The 24,800-nt window shown below is 46.8% G+C and overlaps 1 protein-coding gene across 3 annotated transcripts in view; it reads right to left on the bottom strand.

Moving 5' to 3' along the window:
• RAC3 (Rac family small GTPase 3) overlaps window positions 1-23,536 on the bottom strand; it is a 56,410-nt gene extending 32,874 nt beyond the window's left edge. Inside the window, exon 1 of one of the 3 annotated variants that reach the window (XM_068263261.1) lies at window positions 23,464-23,536. In XM_068263261.1, the coding sequence (XP_068119362.1) occupies window positions 23,464-23,531 (68 nt within the window). In that variant the 5' untranslated portion in view covers window positions 23,532-23,536. Of the gene's footprint in view, window positions 1-59; window positions 225-23,463 lie in introns of those variants that run through there. The other 2 variants (XM_068263264.1, XM_068263262.1) reach the window with 2 other exon arrangements.
• Window positions 23,537-24,800: the final 1,264 nt, after the last annotated feature.

Genomic DNA, 24,800 nt, shown 5'->3' with positions numbered 1-24,800 from the left:
ACACCCGGCGGGTCACCGCACACACCCGCCCCCCGGCATCAGCAACAGCAGGCACTCACCCATCTCCCACCACCACGCATTTGATGGCCTGCATGGCACAGACGAGACACCGCGGGGCTGCACGAGAGACTGGACCGAACCGGGAGCAGCCAAGGAGCCGAAACCTGCCGGAGAGATGATAGCTGGCAGCCGAGCGCTGACGGAAACAGCCGAGGGCCAGCCAGGGGAACTGCCGAGTGCTGACGGAAATAGCCGAGCGCCAACCAAGAGATTAGCCGAGTGCTGACGGAAATAGCCGAAAGCCAACCAGGGGACTGCCGAGTGCTGACGGAAATAGCCGAGCGCCGGCCAGGAGAACTGCTGAGCAAGGGAGCGAGGACATCCAATAGCTGACGGAAATTGCCGACATGAGCTGCGGGATATAGCCGAACGGAAAGAGCCGAAGAAAAAGAACAGGGAAATACAGTTATGAGCTTCACGTAAACTCAGAACGTCCTCTCTGCACTAAAAGATACACAACTACATAGTAACCTGGCTTTAACAAATAACATAGCTGATACAAATCCTACAATTAATCTGCAGTGTTTTTACTTCCTGCTTTCATGCAAGCAGACCTATTGTTAAAGCCAATGGGTACCACTTTAATAATAAAAAAGTCAGATACTCGCCAAAGGAGAGAGAAGGCTCGGTCCTAATGAGCCTTTCCTCTCCTCTCCCGGTGCCCTTGGTGCTGCACTGGCTCCCCCATTCGCGTCCACCGCCGCAGGGACTTCGGAGGTCTTCTGGAGCACTCAGGCTTCCGCAGACGGGCCGCTCCATACTACGCACGCACGAGTGCGTCATAGAGGGTGCTCACGCATGCGTAGTATGGAGCGGCCCGTCTTCGGGAGCCCGAGTGCTCCCGAAACCTCCCCTCGGTGGCGGAAGTGGCAGTATTTGACCGAACTGGTCGAATACTGCTATGGGGGATCCTGCGCAGGACCGGGGAGGGAGCAGGACCGAGCCTTCCCTCTCCTTAGCAGGCATGGGCTTCCGAATTCCGCGGAAGCTAAAATTCCGAAATTCCCGCCGGAATTGGGGTTTACGCATGGTTCCGCGGAATTCGGAATTTGCAATCCGGAATTCGGAATTTGCAATCCGGAATTCGGAATTCCGGCAAAATCGGAATCGGAATGAATTGACCAATCAGGAGATGCGGAATGAGTTGACCAATCATAATCAGCGGAGAGTTACTGCGCTAAAATAACGGTTTCAACATTTTTTTTATCTAAATTTACAAAATACAAATCAACTTTATTAACAATAGATATTTCAAATGAGCGATTAAGTGTTTCCTCCTAAATTTACGGAAATCCGTTTAAAAATTACGGAAGTCCGTTTAAAAATACGGAAAGTGCACATGGCGGAATACCGTGGAATTCCGCGGAATGTAGCGGAATTCCACCGGAATGTAGCGGAAGCAGAATTTCGGTAGTGGCGGTATGCGGAATTACCGCGGAATCGGAAATTGGCTCTTCCGACCATGCCTGCTCCTTAGGCGAGTATCTGACTTTTTTATTTTTAAAGTGGTAAACATTCACTTTAAAGAACACCTGCCAGGACAAAAACTTCCAGTCCCCCACCGCAGATCACTATCAATACTACCGACTTACAAGTCGATGGCCACTAAGCTGCGCGGCCCTGGCCACGCACGTCTTCGCTCCTGCTCACATCACTGGGAGTGTCCTGTGCAGGCCCAGTACGGGAAAACCTCATACTTCGCCTGCGCAGGAGACTTTATGGCAGCGTGAGCGGAAGCGAGGACGTGCACGGCCAGGGCTGCGCATGCGCAGTGGCCTGCCACCTGAGAAAATGAAAGTGAGCTGAGGACAGGAAGATCGTTTCATTTCGGCACAGGCCAAGGACGTCTGCAGGGGGCCAGTAGAAGCCCCAGGTAAGTTAAACTTTTTTTTAAAGACCTTAAAGGTGTCCTTTAACATTTTGTGCTTTTAAATGAGCTTATCTGCCTTGGCAGTCAGCTGACACAGGTAGGAGATCAAATTACAACTTGTGATTAGACATAGGTGAGGGGGAATTGGACAGATTCGATTCTCTAAATACATACAGGGTGCATTTCTCTGTTTTCCTTCTGTCCTGTGCAAGAGTTCAGGTCCACTTTAAAATTGGACCTGAACTCTTGTACAGGGCAGAAGGAAAACAGAGAGAAATGCACCCTGTTTGTATTTCGCATGTTTAGCCTGTTTAATTCCCCATCATTTGTGTCTAATCACAATTTGAAATTTGATCTCTCCCCTGTGTCACATGACTGCCATGGCAGAGATGGCAGATAAGCTCATTTTTAAAGCACATATGTCTGCTTCCATGAATCAGGAAGTAGACAAACTGCAGATTTATTTTATTATTGGTTTCAGCTGTAACAAAGAAATGTTTTTCTTTAAAAGGTGGTTATGCTGTTGCTTAGCTTTTAGAGCAGAGGAGACATTCTGAGTTCAGGTTTGCTTTAAATTAACAACCGTTTTTGTGTTGTTTTTTAAAACTAATCTAGAAAATAATGTTCACATTGGAACCATTTTTCATAGAATATGAACAGCACAAAAAAGTTTCCTTTGACAATAAATGGCTTTAGACAACCATGAGTGAAACAATTGTTTACTCTTTTTAAATCCTAATCACTACACAAATTACCCAGATGACCTGATCAAGAAATGGTATGTACAGTACAGGCCTTCATTACCTCCCAACTGGACTACTGCAATGCTCTCTACACTGGCCTTCCAAAAAAGGTCTTGTACCGCCTACAGCTGATACAGAATACTGCTGCCAGACTGATAACCAACCAACCCCGTCACTGCCACATAACACCAGTCCTGCACTCCCTTCACTGGCTACAAAACTCCATGTAAGTATACTTATGGCTAGCTGCATCCATGCGCATCAATTTGCATTCAAATTATAGATTAGGACTAGTACATGATTTGCATCTGATTTGCATTCAAGGTATGTATTTAGCCCAGTGGGGCTCTGCATTAGAGATGTGGCGAACGGTTCCAGGCGAACTTTGGGGGTTCGCGTTCGCCTGGACCGAGCGAACTTTTTCAGAAGTTCGACTCGCCCCATAATGCACTATGAGGGTCAACTTTGACCCTCTGCATCACAGTCAGCAGGCACATTGTAGCCATTCAGGTACACTAAGCCCTGGAGCTCCCCCCCCCCCCCTATATAAGGCAGGTTTGCTGGCCATTACACCCACTCGTGTGCCTGCTAGAGACAGACTAGGGATAGCTGCTGCAGACTTGTTCTCCTAGGGAAAGATTAGTTAGGCTCTTGGCTTGCTCCTGGCTGATTGTTATTGCTAAAATAGCACCCCTCAACAGCTCTTTTGAGAGATAATGTTTTCCAGATGTGTTTTTTTTTGTGTGTTGCTCACTAACACTGACATTATACAGCCCTATCTGTTGCAGCTGGACCTTGGTAATTGTTATTACTGGTTCAGCCAGGCCCTGCCTAACTATCTATACTGGGACACCTACCTAACTACTGGGGCACCTACTTTCCTATACAGGGACACCTACCTACCTACACTAGGGGACCTACCTATGCCTACCTACCTATACTGGGTCTCCTACCTATGCCTAGCTAACTAATGGGTCTCCTACCTATGTCTAGCTAACTACTGAGGCACCAACCTACGTCTACCTACCTATACTGGGACTCCTACCTATGCCTAGCTAACTATTGGGACACCTACCTATACCCATCTACCTGTACTGGGACTCCTACCTATCTATACTGGGACTCCTACCTATGCCTACCTACATACAAGAAGATAATAAGGTCGTTGCTTCATTGTGGACAGACCAAATTTGATCAGCTGGACAGTCACTGTTGTTCTATCATTGAGCTACCACAGCCCGGCGACCATATGGGCTTGAAAACCGCCACGGCCTACACTCTCGCCATGGTGCGCACCAGTCCAGCACGGCCGTCACTACACAAACAGCTGTTTGCGGTGCGTTACACAGTGAGTTTGGTGCATCAGTGTGAAGCAGAACTCTAATTACACTCCCTGATTGATGTATACACATGCAAGAATGCAAGATGTTTTTAAGCACTTTAGGCCTGCAATTTAGCATTCAATGTCATTTCTGCCCTTAAAACGCTGCTTTGCGTCACATCCAGATTTTTCCCCGGGACTTTGGGCATGTATCCCACTCCGCCATGCCCCCCTCCAGGTGTTAGACCCCTTGCAACATCTTTTCCATCACTTTTGTGGCCAGCATAAATTTTTCTATTTTTCAAAGCATCCCCATTGAAGTCTATTGAGGTTCGCAAACTTTTCCGCGAACCAAACCTTCCGCGAAGGTTCGCGAACCGAAAATCGGAGGTTCGCGACATCTCTACTCTGCATGCCTCTGTTGGTCTACAATTCAGTTGCAGCCTATGAGTGCTGTCATTTGTTTGATGTCTGTTTGAGAGAGTTTTTATCGTTAGACTAGCGGTAGGTCTTCCCCGAGAGGACCCGTCACCGCCGTGGGGAAGTCTAGTAGGGAATAATTTGTGCACATATTATTTATACTGAAGCTAATGTCCTCCTTTGTTGTACCTGTTTTGAATGTATGTTTGTGTATTTTAGTCCACAATTGTGGAGCTCTGCACATCTATTGCAGGTAGTCAATTCGGGTGCAGCCTCTGTTTGGAAGCGCTGCCTAAGTCCCCTGCTGATTTGCAGAAATATAACTTTTGTTGTGTGAATACTTCATCCTACGACCAACTAATGAATATGAGAGAGCCTAAGCACTTTGAGTCCTATGGGAGAAAAGCGCTATAGAAATGTTATTGTATAGTAAACTTCTGAAGTAAATGTAAAGGCATAAAAAAAATGTCAGATACTCACCTAACGAGAGGGAAGGCTCTGGGGTCCTATAGAGCTTTCACGTTCCTCTCTTGTAACCCTTGTTCCAGGACCGTCACCAGGGGTGTAACTAGACTTAATAGGGCTCCCCTGAAAAAATAATAGCATGGGGCCCTGTTTGTCCCCGAGCGCCACGTTATTGGGAGCTGGCAAATGGCACCAGAGAGTGTTCTGCTGTGAAGCAGGAAAAAATTACACCTGCTTCTGCACATGTTTTTTTGTGAGTGAATAGTGAGGTTTCTTTGATAATTGGCTGCACTTGCATTTGGGGAGAGGAAGGTTGAGGGGCCCCCAAAGCCTCTGGCCCCCCCTGCGATGGCATGGGTCGAAGGGGTGATTGCTATGCCCATGGCTGTCTCGCCCTTTGGGTGTACTCAGCCAATTGGTCGATTACAGGTCTGTGGGTCAGATTTATCAACCATTACCGAAATTTTATTCTTCTTAAAGAGACTCCGTAACAAAAATTGCATCCTGTTTTTTATCATCCTACAAGTTCAAAAAGCTATTCTAAGGTGTTCTGGCTTACTGCAGCACTTTATACTATCACAGTCTCTGTAATAAATCAATGTATCTTTCCCCTGTCAGACTTGTCGGCCTGTGTCTGGAAGGCTGCCAAGTTCTTCAGTGTTGTGGTTCTGCTATGAACTCCCCCTTCCAGGCCCCTCTATGCACACTGCCTGTGTGTTATTTAGGATTAGAGCAGCTTCTCTCTTCTCTCTTATCTTTTACAAGCTGGATAAATCGTTCTCTGAGTTGGCTGGGCTTTCACATACTGAAGAATTACAGACAAGGGCAAAGCTGTTTGCAGGAAGAAACAAGCAGCCTGAAACTTCAGTGCATGAGAACAGGGTGAAAGAAACACACAAATGATCTCTTGAGATTCAAAAGGAAGGCTGTATACAGCCTGCTTGTGTATGGATGTATTTTCTATGTGTGGACATACTGTACATCAACCTACTTCCTGTTTTGGTGGCCATTTTGTTTGTTTATAAACAAACGCACTGGTATGTTTACTTTTGTGCGATTTTAACAATACAGATTCTCTTTAAACAGTTCTAACCAGCTGGGGAACTGTTCTGCATGATAATAAGAAAATTCTGAAATCCTACTTAAAGGGACTCTGAGCAGTGCAAAAACTATGGAAAGATGCATATCATTTTAAAGCTCTCTTTCTCCTCTTTCCAATGATATATAAACCGCCACCCTAGGCCTTTTAGTTTTCGCTATTTTCGCGATTGAAATTGCAGCGGCCGCGATTTCAATCACGAAAGAGAGCTTTAAAATGATATCCATCTTTCCATAGTTACTTGTATTACACAGGGCGACTTTTTCTCAAAGTCAGCAGCTCCATTCAGCAGAAAAAGTCACCCTGTGTAATACAATGTAACTATGGAAAGATGGATATCATTTTAAAGCTCTCTTTCTCCTCTTTCTGACGACCCCTAAATCGTCGCCCTACGCCTTTTAGTTTTCTCTATTTTCGCGATGGAAATCGCAGCCGCAGCAATTTCAATCGCGAAAATAGCGAAAACTAAAAGGCGTAGGGCGGCGATTTATATATCATTGGAAAGAGGAGAAAGAGAGCTTTAAAGGGAAGGTCCAAGCAAAAAAAAAAAAATGAGATTCACTTACCTGGGGCTTCTACCAGCCCCATGCAGCCATTCTGTGCCCTCGTAGTCACTCACTGCTGCTCCAGTCCCCCGCTGGCAGCTTTCTGACCTCGGAGGTCAGGGCCAAATTGCGTACATTTTTACACATTCCCGCTAGTGCAGGAACATTAACACATACATTTTTACGCGTTAGTGGTGAAACGCGTAAATTTTTGTTCCTGCACTAGCTGGAATGCGTAAAAATGTATGCAATGTGGCCCTGACCTCCGAGGTCAGAAAGCTGCCAGCGGGGGACTGGAGCAGCAGTGAGTGACTACAAGGGCACAGGATGGCTACATGGGGCTGGTAGAAGCCCCAGGTAAGTGAATCTCATTTTTTTTTTTTTGCTTGAACCTTCCCTTTAAAATGATATGCATCTTTCCATAGTTTCTGCACTGCTCGGAGTCCCTTTAATAGTGGCAGTTTAGTATGAATTTCTAGAGCAGCACTAGGGTTAAGAAAAGTGCAAATTCATTCCTAATCTGTCGCAGATTAAGAAGTGTTTCATAGCAGTTTTACAGATAGTGCAGCAGTGCAGGCTAGGCATGATTTGTGAGGTGCTCCTCCCCCTTGCGGAATTCCTCACATAGCCTGCCTTCATCAATGCAACAGAGAGACCTTTTAGAAGGAAACTGCACTATCTAGTTATTTATTAAGATGTCTGAGAGAGCTCTGCATGGATTTCCAAAAACCTACCAGTATTTTGTCTAAGACACTCTTGATAAATGTCCACCTGTGAGCCCTCGTGTTCCTGAATGCGTATGAAGACTGGCAGCTCCGTGCTGGGCATGCGTGAGTGAGCTTACCCGTGCACTCATGCATATGCACTAGGGTACACGAGTGCTTCCAAAGCCGCCCCAAGGTGGCAAGGGGATGCCACTGAAACGAGGGTTACAAGAGAAGACAGGGAAGGCTCGGATCCAGAGCCTTCCCTGTCCAGGTAAGTATCTGAATTTTTTTTTAATTTTGCCTTATCATTCACTTTAACCGGTTCAGCACCGCAGTGCCGAAAACCTCATGCATCCGAGCAACGTTCACCTCCCATTCATTCGCCAATAACTTTATTGCTACTTATCACAATGAATTGATCTATATCTTGTTTTTTCCGCCACTAATTAGGCTTTCTTTGGGTAGTACATTTTGCTAAGAATTTTTTTCTAAATCCATTTTAACAGGAAGATTTAGAAAGAAATGAAAAAAATTCATTTCTCAGTTTTGGGCCATTATAGTTTGAAATTAATATACGCTACCGTAATTAAAACTCATGTATTTTATTTGCCCATCTGTCCCGGTTATTACACAGTTTAAATTATGTCCCTATCATAATTTATGGCGCCGATATTTTATTTAGAAAAAGGTGCATTTTTTTTAATTTGCGTGCAGCACTACTTATAAGCTTATAATTTAAAATAATATAATAACATACTCTCTTGACATGCATATTTAAAAAGTTCAGACCCTTGGGTAACTATTTATGTTCTTGTTTTTTTTTATTGTTTTTTTTTTCTTAGTAAAAAATGTATGTGGGTAATTTTTGGTGTGGGAGGGAAACAGCCAATTTTAAATGTAAAATAAGATAATTGTTTATTGAAAAATGTATGTGGGTGCAGTTTACTATTTGGCCACAAGATGACCACAGTCAAAAAAGTCCTGGCATAAATACCACGCTCTCTCAATAGAAAGCGTTGTTTTTTCTGCTGGAAGTTAGATCGGTGAATGGGAATTATATTCCCATTCACTGATCGGGGGGCTATCGGCAGGCGGCGGGAGCGCGCTCGATCGCGTGCACCACACGGCGGCGGCAGCAGAGCCTATCTGGACGAACTTACTCGTCCAGATAGGCCGAACTGGTTAAGAGCCTGTACACACTGCTGCGCTTGCGATTTTTAAATCCCAAAGCCTTCATGAAAATAGAAAAAATGCATTGCACCAGTGTGTACATCTCTTTACGATTTTCATGATTTTTCAAAAGACCTTGCGATTAATAAAATGCATGTGATTTTAAAAGCGTTGCGCAAGCACAGCAGTGTGTACAGGCCCTTATACTGTGTATTGCCCCTTTAACAACGACAGCTGGAAGTATTTTTGGGTAGTTGTGGATGAGGCTGTTTATCTTCTCAGATGATAAACCTGCACATTCTTCCCGGCAAAAAGCCTCCAGCCAGTTGCGTTGTAAAGGGAGTACAAAGGGGGCGGACACACCCAGGTGACATGATGGAAGGAGCGACACTCGGAGAGGAGCCATTAGAGGCTCCAGCCACTGACATCATCACGCTGCAATTCCGTTTGATCCTTGGGGGGGCGGAGCCAGCTGTTCCTCCTCAACTTCTTTGAATCCCACCCAGATGCTGGACTATGCTCTGCCCCAGCTGTGTGAATGAGCATACAGTGTCTCTAGGGCTCAGGAAGAGGAGACAGTGGGGCACATTGATCAAGAGTGTCTGAGACAAATTATTAGTAGGTTTTTAGAAATTCGTGCAGAACTGTCTCAGACATCTTAAGAAATTGCTAAATAGTGCAGATTATTTCTTAAACTGTTAGGGCTTGTTCTCACTGCAGGCGTTTTCAGGTTTTTTTTCGGCCACTGCGGTTTTTAAAAAACGCCCCCGACTGCCTGGCCAATGAATTTCTATGAGAAGGTTCATAGCGCAGGTCATTCGCAGTGTGGCTAGGAAAGCGGTGCATGTTCCATTTTCGGGGCGATTCCGTGTCAATGGAAGGTATGGGAAAATGGGTGAAACGTACAAAAACGCGCTTTAAGGCGATTGAGCTCGCGTTTTTAAGAATACATTGTATTTATTCTTATTCTTTTCCGGGTCAAAGAGTTCACTTCCTGATTTGCGTCAGGGAGTGAATTACAAAAGCGCTCAGAAAAAACGTTTAGAAAACCGCCAAGCACAAAAACGAATCGCACACCCAAGCGGCAGGAATCAGAAAAAAAAGACACCAAAAAAAAAAAAAACCGCGGATGGACACGCAAACAGAACGCAATGTGAACAAGGCCTTAGGAATAGGAGGAGGAGTTAGGAAGGTTTCTCAGACAGTGCAGTGTGTGAAATTGCTGTTGCTGTGGTAACCAATACATCTGCTGTATTGCATCAATGGCCAGCACAGGAAGGGTTAACACAGAACAGCTTCACAGGACACCTGGCCTGCCTAGCCTGCACTGCATCTGTAGAACTGCTATTAAGCACTTTTTAATCTGCCAAAGTTTAGGAATGGATTTGCACTTTTCTTAACTGTAGTGCAGTTCTAGAAATTCACGTTAAACTTAACATGAATGCCCCAGCTGAAACACCGCATCCCTGTAGCTGAAATCTCAATTAACCTCTGGCCGACCGCGTCACGGAGATGGGCGTGGCCCGGCAGCAGCCCCAGGACCGCCTAACGCCGATCCTGGGGCTCTGTTTTGCAGGAGATCGCGCGCAGGCTGCGCACGCATCTCCTGCTCGGTGGGCGGAGCGGAGCTTTTTCTCCCCATTTTTGTGGGAGAAAAGTGTGTCTTATACAGCTGAAAATACGGTAATTCACTGGGTTCAAACTTAGATCTACAAATGAGAAACACAGAATCCGATTTACACCTCAGCACACTTAGGCCTCGATTCATAAAGCATTACCGCATGTGGTAATGCTGAAAACAGCTGACATTACCAAGCACTTAGGAAAGTGTCAGTTCATAAAAGCTGTTACCGCATGAAAAGCTACAGTTACCGAGCAGTGAGGTAAATTACCGCCTTGTGCGGGAAATACCTCCAAAAATGTCAGTAAATGTGATAACAAGCCGAAAAATTACTGGCTGCCCTGGGCTGGCGATAGGAGAGTGATAGGAGAGCAGTAACACTGTGAAAGCCACAAGCATGTGACTTACAGGAGCAGAGCCAATAGAAACAGCTCCTGTCTGCTTCAGGTCCTGCTCAGGGATTCTGATAGGAAGCGCAGGCTTCGGGGGTGGAACTAAAGTTTCTACCACCCAGTAGTGAAAAAGAGGAACAAAAACAGTTTCCCTTGCAGCCCTTCGGCAGTGTTTAACCTCTTCCATTCCTGTTAGATGCTTTCCTTATACTAGCTACTTATCTTCAAAGCAGGGCATGTGTGACGTTCATTTAAGCTGTGGCAATTAAATAAAATGTTAAGAGAGACTAATAGACAGATTCAGAGCCAAGCAGAGGCAGTATAACAAACAGTATAGCACAGAATGCACATCTAAAGGGATGTCGGGATGCATTGTAATGCCCTCACTGCACAGAGATTTCTCTATTGAAGCTGTAAATTACCGAACTTCAATCACACCTCTGAACATTTTTATGAATCTGCATACCAAAGTCTAAAATACTGAATGTGGGGTTTTAACGAGCATTTTACATTTAGCGCACACAGCTCTATGAATTGAGGCTTTAGTCTCGAGTTCCTGGTCCTGATCGTAACACGACCCCTTGCATGACACATCAAAGAACATCACGTAATTAACAGATGAGCTCTGGAGTGATGCTTTACAAGCCATCCCTTATTTATCGGTTAATGCTTCACAAAAATTCTCCCAAACTAAAATTATTCATAGAGCCTTTTTTACTCCTAAACGACTTTACAGAATGGGTCTAAGAGAAGATCCTTTATGTCCTCGATGTCAAAGGGATCATGGAGATTTGGTACATATGTTGTGGAGATGTCCCAAACTGCACAGGTATTGGGGATTGATTATTAATACTTTATCAGGGATTTTTCAAACCGAAATAGTGAATGATGTCAATACATGTATTCTTAGTGCGACTGATCTTTCTGACCTCAAGCAAGTATCCCTTATTGCAATTCATAGGAGTCTCTTTCAGGCGAGGCTATTAATTCTTAAGCATTGGATAGATGAAACTCCCCCTACTTACACACAATGGGTTAAACAACTCAATGAGTATCTTAAAGAGACACTGAAGCGAGAATAAATCTCGCTTCAGTGCTTATATTCAGCAGGGGCATGTGTAAATGGGGGTCCCTTACCTCCCAAATCCCCTCCGTGCAGCGGGGGATCACTTCCGCATTGAGGCATGGCTAATGGCCGCAGCCCTGCCTCACGCGCGTCTGTCAGCGCGTATCTCCGCCTCTCCCCCGCCCCTCTCAGTCTTCCTTCGCTGGGGAGAGGCGGGGATGCGCCGCTGATAGACGGCACTGAGAGGCAGGGCTGCAGTAGTGTTGGGCGAACACCTGGATGTTCGGGTTCGCGAACGTTCTCCGAACATGGCCGCGATGTTCGGGTGTTCGCGTCGAACTCCGAACATAATGGAAGTCAATGGGGACCCGAACTTTCGTGCTTTGTAAAGCCTCCTTACATGCTACATATTCCAAATTTACAGGGTATGTGCACCTTGGGAGTGGGTACAAGAGGAAAAAAAATAGCAAAAAGAGCTTATAGTTTTTGAGAAAATCGATTTTAAAGTTTCAAAGGGAAAACTGTCTTTTAAATGCGGGAAATGTCTGTTTTCTTTGCACAGGTAACATGCTTTTTGTCGGCATGCAGTCATAAATGTAATACAGATAAGAGGTTCCAGGAAAAGGGACCGGTAACGCTAACCCAGCAGCAGCACACGTGATGGAACAGGAGGAGGGCGGCGCAGGAGGAGAAGGCCACGCTTTCAGACACAACAACCCAGGCCTTGCATGAGGACAAGAAGCGTGCGGATAGCATGCATTTTGCCGCCATGCAGTCATAAATGTAATAAAGATAAGAGGTTCCATAAACAGGGACCGGCACCGCTAACCCAGCAGCAGCACACGTGATGGAACAGGAGGAGGCGCAGGAGGAGAAGGCCACGCTTTCAGACACAACAACCCAGGCCTTGCATGAGGACAAGAAGCGTGCGGATAGCATGCATTTTGCCGCCATGCAGTCATAAATGTAATAAAGATAAGGAGGTTCCATAAACAGGGACCGGCACCGCTAACCCAGCAGCAGCACATGTGATGGAACAGGAGGAGGCGCAGGAGGAGAAGGCCACGCTTTCAGACACAACAACCCAGGCCCTGCATGAAGACAAGAAGCGTGCGGATAGCATGCAATTTGCCGCCATGCAGTCATAAATGTAATAAAGATAAGAGGTTCCATAAACAGGGACTGGCAACGCTAACCCAGCAGCAGCACACGTGATGGAACAGGAGGAGGCGCACGAGGAGAAGGCCACGTTTTCAGACACAACAACCCAGGCCTTGCATGAGGACAAGAAGCGTGTGGATAGCATGCTTTTTACCGCCATGCAGTCATAAATGTAATACAGATAAGAGGTTCAAAAAACAGGGACCGGAAACGCTAACCCATCACAGATGGTCATTGTTCATGTTACTTGGTTGGGGTCCAGGAGTGTTGCATAGTCGTTTCCAATCCAGGATTGATTCATTTTAATTTGAGTCAGACGGTCTGCATTTTCTGTGTAGAGGCGGATACGCCGATCTGTGACGATGTCTCCGGCAGCACTGAAACAGCGTTCCGACATAACGCTGGCTGCCGGGCAAGCCAGCACCTCTATTGCGTACATTGCCAGTTCGTGCCAGGTGTCTAGCTTCGATACCCAATAGTTGAAGGGTGCAGATGGATTGTTAAACACAGCTACGCCATCTGACATGTAGTCCTTGACCATCTTCTCCAGGCGATCGGTGTTGGAGGCGGATCTGCACGCTTGCTGTTCTGTGGGCTGCTGCATGGGTGTCAGAAGATTTTCCCACTCCAAGCACACTGCCGATACCATTCCCTTTTGGGCACTAGCTGCGGCTTGTGTTGTTTGCTGCCCTCCTGGTCGTCCTGGGTTTGCGGAAGTCAGTCTGTCGGCGTACAACTGGCTAGAGGAGGGGGAGGATGTCAATCTCCTCTCTAAAGTCTCCACAAGGGCCTGCTGGTATTCTTCCATTTTGACCTGTCTGACTCTTTCTTCAAGCAGTTTTGGAACATTGTGTTTGTACCGTGGATCCAGAAGGGTATAAACCCAGTAATTGGTGTTGTCCAGAATGCGCACAATGCGTGGGTCGCAATCAATGCAGTCTAGCATGAATTGAGCCATGTGTGCCAGAGTCCTGCCAGAATCCTCATCATCCTCTTGTGAGCGTTGTGATAGTTGTTGTGATGCATCATAGTCGTCACCTTCTTCCTGGTCTGCTTCTGCTGACCATTCGCGCTGAATTGTGGAAGTCCAACGTGCACCGCTCTGGCCCTCGTCAGTGGTGGCATGAAATTCCTGCTCCAACTCCAGCTGTTCCTCCTCCTCCTCTTCGTCATAGCTGCTGGGGCCAGCGTTTCCTGAGGCGGATGGCCTGATGTTGGTACCATCACGCTGATCGTTTTCTCCTTCAGATTCCCCCAGTTGCATCATGACAGCTGTTTCCTTGATTTTCAACATTGACTTCTTCAGTAAACACAGCAGTGGTATGGTAATGCTGACTGAAGAGTTGTCACTGCTCACAAGCAACGTGGATTGCTCAAAATTTTGGAGGACTTGGCTGAGGTCCAACATGTTGGCCAAATCGGATCCACAGAAGCTTGGCAGCTGTCCGGATGTGCCTCGGTACTGCGCTGTCATGTACTGGACCACTGCACTCTTCTGCTCGCAAAAGCGGGCTAGCATGTGCAGCGTAGAATTCCAGCGCGTAGGGACATCACACAGCAAGCGATGGTAGGGGAGATTGAAGCGCTCCTGCATCTTGGCGAGTGCCCCCGAAGCAGTACTGGAATTTCTACAATGTTTGGCCACTCGTCGCACCTTCAACAGAAGATCAGCCACGCCTGGGTATGTCCTCAGGAACCGCTGAACTACTAGGTTCATCACGTGCGCCAGGCAAGGGATGTGTGTCAGCTTAGCCAACCTTAAAGCGTGAATGAGATTACTCCCATTATCACACACAACCATGCCCGGTTTCAGGTCCAGCGGTGCCAGCCACAAATCCGTCTGTTCCTTTATTCCCCTCCAAATTTCCTCCCGTGTGCTGCTTATCCCCAAGGCAGATCAGCTTCAGCAACGCTTGCTGACGCATGCCAACAGCTGTGCTGCACTGCTTCCAGGATCCTACTGCTGCTGGGTTAGCGTTTCCGGATGAGGTACAGCTTTGAGATGCGTTGGAGGAGGAGGAGTCAGAGAGGTAGGTGCTGCTGTTGTTATCCAGTGGGAGGGACGGCGGTGCAGCTGTTTGCGGCGTGGGCAACACCCGCGCAGTAGCAGGTGAGGAATCGCTGCCAGGCTCCACAAGGTTCACCCAGTGCGCGGTAAGGGAGATGTATCGACCCTGGCCGAACGCACTCGTCCAGGTGTCAGTGGTGAGGTGAACCTTGCAGGCAACGGCATTCTTCAAGCTTCGGGTTATTTTGCTGACCACGTGCTCATGCAACTCAGGCACTGCAGAGCGCGCAAAGTGGTAGCGGCTGGGAACCACGTAACGTTGGATGGCCACTGACATCATGCCCTTGAAGCGGTTTGTCTTCACCACTCGATATGGCAGCATTTCGCAGGCCAGAAGCTTGGCTATGCTGGCTGTTAGTGCCACGGCCCGGGGGTCATTTGCTGGCAATTTCCTCTTGCGCTCAAGCATCTTCGAGACAGACAACTGAACCGTAGGGCTGCACACTGAACGGCTGTTGGTTGTTGTGTTTGATGACTGGGAGACCTCAAGAGCACTATTCCGGAAAGTGACAGTGTCAGCGTCGTCTGATGTTTGTGAGTGTTGTTGTGAACCACGCAATGGCTGGGCTACTGCTGCTGCTGAGGAGGGTCTGGTGGTGAGTCTGGTGACCCCAAGGGAGGCAGTGTTGCTGGTACCCTGTCCTGGCGGCCACAGAGTGGGATGTTTGGATACCATGTGACGGGTCATGCTGGTGGTGGAGAGGTTGTTAATATGTTTCCCCCTGCTCAGGCGGGTCTTGCACACCTTGCAAATCACCATGGTACCATCCTCACTGCAGTCTTCAAAGAAAGGCCAGACTTTGGAGCACCTGCCTTGCTGGCGATTTCTGTTTGCGCCTCTTTTGCGTCTCACTTGAACTTCCACGCTTGTGGTGCCTGAAATTTCGCGCCGCCTACCTTGTGGCACAAGGCGAACTCGTGCAGCAGTGGGTTCTTCAACAGACTCATCTGTGCTGCTACGACGGCGATGTTCTCCTTCACATACAAAATCTGGGTCTCTGTCAACATTGTCCATACCCTCCTCCTCTTCCATCTCCTCAAACTCGTCATATGTGATTGTGGGCCGCCGCCGTGGAGTAGAGCTCCCCACAACAACCTCTGCGCAGCACACTCCAACGTTGTCTTCAAGATCTTCTCGGCCGACCTCCTGCAATTGAAACCCCTCCTGCCCAACTTGCTCTGGGATTTGGGTTTCAAAGTCCTCCTCGGACTCGCCTTGCATTTCAGTGCGCGGTGCATTTCCCACAGTCAATGGTTGTGAATCCGGGCACAAAATTTCTGGCTGTTCCATTGACCTTTGAAAGGTGGAAGTTTGTTGGGCTGGGAATAGCTCCTGTGAATACCCCATTGTGTCCTGAGGAAATTCTTCGGACTGGTTATTTGGCAGTTGTGTGCGTGGTGTCGCTGCCGGTTGTGTCAGCTTTGTGCCAACTGGCTCCTTGTAACTGGCTGAGGACTCGGACCTCGTGCGTGATGTGCTAGTGCTGCTTAACCCACTGCTGGACGCTTGAGAGGTCATCCAATTAATTATCTGGTCCTGTTCTTTTGGATTTGTAAGGGTTGATTTCCTGGACAACATGGGCGGTATTGAGTGGGTTTTCTTCGGTGCTCCACTGTGGCCTGTACGTGAACCGTCAGGGGGAACACCTCTTCCCTTGCCCCTCCCTCTTTCACAGGATTTCTTCTTCATTTCGCTTATCCTTAAAGTACACGCTGACTGGCAGCAGTACAGTGGCAGTACAGAAATGCTATACAGTGGCGGGTGAGCGGTGTACTACTGTTCCCAGCAGAGACACAGAGTGGCAGTAAACACAATGCTATATAGTGTGGGTGAGCGGTGTACTACTGTTCCCAGCAGCGACACAGAGCACAATGCTATACAGGGTGAGCGGTGTACTACTGTTCCCAGCAGACACACAGAGTGGCAGTAAACACAATGCTATATAGTGTGGGTGAGCGGTGTACTACTGTTCCCAGCAGAGACACAGAGTGGCAGTAAACACAATGCTATATAGTGTGGGTGAGCGGTGTACTACTGTTCCCAGCAGAGACACAGAGTGGCAGTAAACACAATGCTATATAGTGTGGGTGAGCGGTGTACTACTGTTCCCAGCAGCGACACAGAGCACAATGCTATACAGGGTGAGCGGTGTACTACTGTTCCCAGCAGACACACACAGTGGCAGTAAACACAATGCTATATAGTGTGGGTGAGCGGTGTACTACTGTTCCCAGCAGAGACACAGAGTGGCAGTAAACACAATGCTATATAGTGTGGGTGAGCGGTGTACTACTGTTCCCAGCAGAGACACAGAGTGGCAGTAAACACAATTCTATATAGTGTGGGTGAGCGGTGTACTACTGTTCCCAGCAGCGACACAGAGCACAATGCTATACAGGGTGAGCGGTGTACTACTGTTCCCAGCAGACACACACAGTGGCAGTAAACACAATGCTATATAGTGTGGGTGAGCGGTGTACTACTGTTCCCAGCAGCGACACAGAGCACAATGCTATACAGGGTGAGCGGTGTACTACTGTTCCCAGCAGACACACAGAGTGGCAGTAAACACAATTCTATATAGTGTGGGTGAGCGGTGTACTACTGTTCCCAGCAGACACATAGAGTGGCAGTAAACACAATGCTATATAGTGTGGGTGAGCGGTGTACTACTGTTCCCAGCAGAGACACAGAGTGGCAGTAAACACAATGCTATATAGTGTGGGTGAGCGGTGTACTACTGTTCCCAGCAGCGACACAGAGCAAAATGCTATACAGGGTGAGCGGTGTACTACTGTTCCCAGCAGACACACAGAGTGGCAGTAAACACAATTCTATATAGTGTGGGTGAGCGGTGTACTACTGTTCCCAGCAGACACACAGAGCACAATGCTATACAGGGTGAGCGGTGTACTACTGTTCCCAGCAGAGACACAGAGTGGCAGTAAACACAATGCTATATAGTGTGGGTGAGCGGTGTACTACTGTTCCCAGCAGCGACACAGAGCAAAATGCTATACAGGGTGAGCGGTGTACTACTGTTCCCAGCAGACACACAGAGTGGCAGTAAACACAATGCTATATAGTGTGGGTGAGCGGTGTACTACTGTTCCCAGCAGAGACACAGAGTGGCAGTAAACACAATGCTATATAGTGTGGGTGAGCGGTGTACTACTGTTCCCAGCAGAGACACAGAGTGGCAGTAAACACAATGCTATATAGTGTGGGTGAGCAGTGTACTACTGTTCCCAGCAGCGACACAGAGCAAAATGCTATACAGGGTGAGCGGTGTACTACTGTTCCCAGCAGACACACAGAGTGGCAGTAAACACAATTCTATATAGTGTGGGTGAGCGGTGTACTACTGTTCCCAGCAGACACATAGAGTGGCAGTAAACACAATTCTATATAGTGTGGGTGAGCGGTGTACTACTGTTCCCAGCAGACACATACAGTGGCAGTAAACACAATGCTATATAGTGTGGGTGAGCGGTGTACTACTGTTCCCAGCAGCGACACAGAGCAAAATGCTATACAGGGTGAGCGGTGTACTACTGTTCCCAGCAGACACACAGAGCACAATGCTATACAGGGTGAGCGGTGTACTACTGTTCCCAGCAGACATACAGAGTGGCAGTAAACACAATGCTATATAGTGTGGGTGAGCGGTGTACTACTGTTCCCAGCAGAGACACAGAGTGGCAGTAAACACAATGCTATATAGTGTGGGTGAGCGGTGTACTACTGTTCCCAGCAGCGACACAGAGCAAAATGCTATACAGGGTGAGCGGTGTACTACTGTTCCCAGCAGACACACAGAGTGGCAGTAAACACAATTCTATATAGTGTGGGTGAGCGGTGTACTACTGTTCCCAGCAGACACACAGAGCACAATGCTATACAGGGTGAGCGGTGTACTACTGTTCCCCGCAGAGACACAGAGTGGCAGTAAACACAATGCTATATAGTGTGGGTGAGCGGTGTACTACTGTTCCCAGCAGCGACACAGAGCAAAATGCTATACAGGGTGAGCGGTGTACTACTGTTCCCAGCAGACACACAGAGTGGCAGTAAACACAATGCTATATAGTGTGGGTGAGCGGTGTACTACTGTTCCCAGCAGAGACACAGAGTGGCAGTAAACACAATGCTATATAGTGTGGGTGAGCGGTGTACTACTGTTCCCAGCAGAGACACAGAGTGGCAGTAAACACAATGCTATATAGTGTGGGTGAGCAGTGTACTACTGTTCCCAGCAGCGACACAGAGCAAAATGCTATACAGGGTGAGCGGTGTACTACTGTTCCCAGCAGACACACAGAGTGGCAGTAAACACAATTCTATATAGTGTGGGTGAGCGGTGTACTACTGTTCCCAGCAGACACATAGAGTGGCAGTAAACACAATTCTATATAGTGTGGGTGAGCGGTGTACTACTGTTCCCAGCAGACACATAGAGTGGCAGTAAACACAATGCTATATAGTGTGGGTGAGCGGTGTACTACTGTTCCCAGCAGCGACACAGAGCAAAATGCTATACAGGGTGAGCGGTGTACTACTGTTCCCAGCAGACACACAGAGCACAATGCTATACAGGGTGAGCGGTGTACTACTGTTCCCAGCAGACATACAGAGTGGCAGTAAACACAATGCTATATAGTGTGGGTGAGCGGTGTACTACTGTTCCCAGCAGAGACACAGAGTGGCAGTAAACACAATGCTATATAGTGTGGGTGAGCGGTGTACTACTGTTCCCAGCAGCGACACAGAGCAAAATGCTATACAGGGTGAGCGGTGTACTACTGTTCCCAGCAGACACACAGAGTGGCAGTAAACACAATTCTATATAGTGTGGGTGAGCGGTGTACTACTGTTCCCAGCAGACACACAGAGCACAATGCTATACAGGGTGAGCGGTGTACTACTGTTCCCAGCAGAGACACAGAGTGGCAGTAAACACAATGCTATATAGTGTGGGTGAGCGGTGTACTACTGTTCCCAGCAGCGACACAGAGCAAAATGCTATACAGGGTGAGCGGTGTACTACTGTTCCCAGCAGACACACAGAGTGGCAGTAAACACAATGCTATATAGTGTGGGTGAGCGGTGTACTACTGTTCCCAGCAGAGACACAGAGTGGCAGTAAACACAATGCTATATAGTGTGGGTGAGCGGTGTACTACTGTTCCCAGCAGCGACACAGAGCAAAATGCTATACAGGGTGAGCGGTGTACTACTGTTCCCAGCAGACACACAGAGTGGCAGTAAACACAATTCTATATAGTGTGGGTGAGCGGTGTACTACTGTTCCCAGCAGAGACACAGAGTGGCAGTAAACACAATGCTATATAGTGTGGGTGAGCGGTGTACTACTGTTCCCAGCAGCGACACAGAGCAAAATGCTATACAGGGTGAGCGGTGTACTACTGTTCCCAGCAGACACACAGAGTGGCAGTAAACACAATGCTATATAGTGTGGGTGAGCGGTGTACTACTGTTCCCAGCAGAGACACAGAGTGGCAGTAAACACAATGCTATATAGTGTGGGTGAGCGGTGTACTACTGTTCCCAGCAGCGACACAGAGCAAAATGCTATACAGGGTGAGCGGTGTACTACTGTTCCCAGCAGACACACAGAGCACAATGCTATACAGGGTGAGCGGTGTACTACTGTTCCCAGCAGACATACAGAGTGGCAGTAAACACAATGCTATATAGTGTGGGTGAGCGGTGTACTACTGTTCCCAGCAGTGACACAGAGCAAAATGCTATACAGGGTGAGCGGTGTACTACTGTTCCCAGCAGACACACAGAGTGGCAGTAAACACAATGCTATATAGTGTGGGTGAGCGGTGTACTACTATTCCCAGCAGCGACACAATGACCGGGGGACCCTGGCTAGCCTGGCTGGAGAGAGAACTACCCTGCCTGCCTACCCAAAGCTAAACCCACAGACAAATGGCGGAGAAATGACGTGGATCGGGTATTTATTTACCCGAACCACGTGACCCGTTCGGCCAATCAGAGCGCGTTCGGGTCCGAACCACGTGACCCGTTCGGCCAATCACAGCGCTAGCCGAACGTTCGGGTAACGTTCGGCCATGCGCTCTTAGTTCGGCCATATGGCCGAACAGTTTGGCCGAACACCATTAGGTGTTCGGCCGAACTCGAACATCACCCGAACAGGGTGATGTTCTGCAGAACCCGAACAGTGGCGAACACTGTTCGCCCAACACTAGGCTGCAGCCGTTAGCCCTGCCTCAACAGCAGCAAAATCTACGACCAAGTTGGTAGTAGATTTTGCAGGGGGGTATTTGGGGGGTAAGGGACCCCCGTTTAGCCGCGGGATAGCGGCGTTTTAGCAGGGGCACACATGCCCCTGCTGAATATAAGCACTGAAGCGAGATTTATTCTCGCTTCAGTGTCTCTTTAAAGCGGTATCGTCAACATAAAAATCAAATTTCACCAGCAACTGGTCTGAGTGTATTAAGTGATAAAGATGCTAATCCTACATTCAAAACTTTTTCTGCTGTTATGATTTGGAGTTATCACATACTTAACCACTTCACCACTGAGGGGTTTTACCCCCTGACCACCAGAGCAATTTTCACCTTTCAGCGCTCCTTCCATTCATTTGTCTATAACTTTATCATTACTTATCACAATGAAATGAACTATATCTTGTTTTTTCCGCCACCAATTAGGCTTTCTTTAGATGGGACATTATGCCAAGAATTATTTTATTCTAAATGTGTTTTAATGGGAAAATAGGAAAAATGTGGGAAAAAATTAATTATTTTTCAGTTTTTGGCCATTATAGTTTTTAAATAATGCATGCTACTGTAATTAAAACCCATGAAATTTATTTGCCCTTTTGTCCCGGTTATAAAGCCGTTTAAATTATGTCCCTAGCACAATGTTTGGCGCCAATATTTTATTTGGAAATAAAGGTGCATTTTTTTCAGTTTTGCGTCCATCCCTAATTACAAGCCCATAGTTTATAAAGTAACAGTGTTGTACCCTCCTGACATAAATATTTAAAAAGTTCAGTCCCTAAGGTAACTATTTATTTATTTTTTTAATTGTAAATTTATTTATTTTTTTTATTACAAAAAAAAAAAAATGGGGAGTGTGGGAGGTAATTAGTTAATTTTTTGTGTACAACTAATACATTTGTATGTGAAAAATGTTTAGGGTGTAGTTTTACTATTTGGCCACAAGATGGCACCAGTAACTTTTTGTTTAATGCAACCTCCTCCGGACGCTTGGAGGAAGTAGTAGGAGGCTGGGTAAGCTTTTTTTTTTTTTCACAATGATCGCGCTGCTTAGCGGAAAAGCAGCGGATCATTGCGGGGCTTAGATCAATGAACGGGAATGGATTTTCCTGTTCATTGATCTGCGGGCGAGCGGCCGGTGGCGTGTTTCCCCGCGGGAATGCGCGCTAGAGCGAGCGGGAGCGCGGGCAGCGGCGGGAACGCGGAAAGTACGGAATTCTCCGTCCCTGGGGGTTAAAGGATGGAAAAAGGGACGGAGAAATTCGTACGGGCGGGGGTAAAGTGGTTAAGGAACACTGGCCCTTTAGTAGTCGTGCCAAAGAATTGCATGCTGGGGGTTCTTTTTATCTATAATCTATTCCTCCTCTTCCCTTTATTTCCCTTCCAGCTTCCTATCTGAAACCTAATCCCCTACTCACTTGTGTTTACAAGCAAGGCTGAGGCGACAAGAAAAAAACTAAAAGGCAGAAATGACATCACGAGTTAGCCTTAAAGCGGACCCAAACCAAACATTTTTTTTAATTAAGAATATTTAGTTGCACCACTCTGACACATACAAAGATAAATAAACACTCCTTCAAACCTATGATCATTTCAGTGCATGCTTTTCACCCTGCTCTTTTCATAGCTAGGGTTATACTGGGGGCAGCCATTAGCAATTCCTCCATTGCTGGACACCATCTACTCCACCAGTTTGCCGGAAAAATCCCGGATATTTGAAAGGAAGGGAGGGGTTCCTCCAATAAATGTAAAATATTTTATATTTGTCAATATGCAGCTGAAAAAGGCTGCTATCTATTATTATAATTTAGAAAATAGATTTTATTTCTGAAATCTTGTATTTTTAATTTGGGTCCACTTTAACTGTGGGCAAAAGACATGGCCCCCGCCAGGAACAGAATTCTCGTAATTTACTATATAACATACACTGAAATCAAAACGTGGACAGTATAATACATGTGTTATGTAAGTAGGTCAAGTATTTATCTACTTATACATGTGTTTTTATGGGTTTTTTTTCCCTGGCATAGTATGGCTGATCCTACTGCTTTAAGCTGGAAAAAAATAGTACATATGCATAGAGGTAATGGGGCTCGGTTTGAGAATATTTCTGATCGCGGCTCGCAGACTAAATGTAAACGCAGGAGCCGTATGTCTCCTTTGTTTACATTGAACGGCGCTGCTGCAGATCGGCGGTCCCTGGCCAATCACTGCTTCATTAATCTTCAAACGTTCATCTCCATTACAATGCGCACTCTTGTATAAGCCTCGCTGTATGAGTAGGGGCAAAAACATCAAGGGCAACACTCACCCAAGAAACACTTGTTTGAGGTTCTTCCATCAGGTAGACATTTTAGGTCAATCCGCATACAAATAGACTGAAAATTAGCTTTTTCCCATCTTCCATAAACTTGTTACGCTCTAAATCCTCTGTGAAATAAAGAACCCTGTGTGCCAATTGTTTAAAAATCTGACATACCTGGCATACGTGTGTAATTCTTCTATTCCCACCTTTGTTACTATCACTATGTTCTTTATATGCACCATGGAGCGTCCTGAAAAATAATTTCATTTTGTTACACAATGACAATAAAGTGCTTGAAGGAGGCACCCTAAATATCTAATTACAAGTATGTATATCTAGGAGTGTATAGACCTTACTTCCATTAGGCTGCTTTCACAGTGAGATGTTACAGGCGCATGTTAGTGCAGCCTGTAACGCAGCCCACCGCACAGTAATGAAAAATCAATTACACAGTGCCCACGTTGCGTTACATTGTAACACAAGACAACGTACTGCATGCAGTACTTTATTTGCGGCTAAGCTGCGTTAGACAGCTTGCACATGCTCAGTAATGTTGGGGAGGAGGGGAGAGCGGCCAGGCACATGGCTAATTAATATTCACTGCACTTTGTGATGTGTGCAGTGTTTACTTCCTGGAGTGGCCGCTCTGTGCGGCGATTGGCTGGCAGGACCACGTGATGCCGCGTGCGTCCAAGAGTACGCATCACGGACGCCAGGGTGAGCTGCACAACGCAGCTCGCTCTGACGTCCACATCCAACACCACCAGGCGTTGCGTTAGGGGCACGTTATGCGACCATAACGTCCACTAAAACGCAACGTCCTGGTGGGAAAGTAGCCTAAAGGATACCCGAAGTGACAGGATGAGATAGACATGTGTATGTACAGTGCCTAGCACACAAATAACTATGCTGTGTTCCTTTTTTTCTTTCTCTGCCTGAAAGAGTTAAATATCAGGTATGTAAGTGGCTGACTCAGACAGGAAGTGACTACAGTTTGACCCTCACTGATAAGAAATTCCTCTTTGTACCTCTTCTTGCTCTCAGAAGCCATTTTCTGCTAGAAAAGTGTTTTATAGTTTGAATTTCTTATCAGTAAGGGTCATACTGTAGTCACTTCCCGTCTGAGTCAGCCACTTACATACCTGATATTTAACTCTTTCAGGCAGAGAAAGAAAAAAGGGAACAGCATAGTTATTTGTGTGCTAGGCACTGTGCATACCTATGTCTATCTCATCATGTCACATGTCACTTCGGGTATCCTTTAAGCTTGTTCAATTCTCCATTTGTGTCTAATCACAAGTTGAAATTTGATCTCTCCCCTGTGTCACATGACTGCCACGGCAGATAAGCTCATTTAAAGGCACAGGCTGTTAACAATATGTCTGCTTCCATTAATCAGGACGTAGACACACTGCAGATTTATTGCAGGATTTGTATCAGCTGTAACAAAGATGTTTTTGTTTCTGGGTTCACATATAACATAGTGTGAAAGACTGCGTTTTATGTTAATG

The sequence above is a fragment of the Hyperolius riggenbachi genome, chromosome 12 (assembly GCF_040937935.1).
Source record: "Hyperolius riggenbachi isolate aHypRig1 chromosome 12, aHypRig1.pri, whole genome shotgun sequence".
Classification (NCBI taxonomy): domain Eukaryota; kingdom Metazoa; phylum Chordata; class Amphibia; order Anura; family Hyperoliidae; genus Hyperolius; species Hyperolius riggenbachi.
This window is presented reverse-complemented; position numbering and strand designations above follow the sequence as displayed.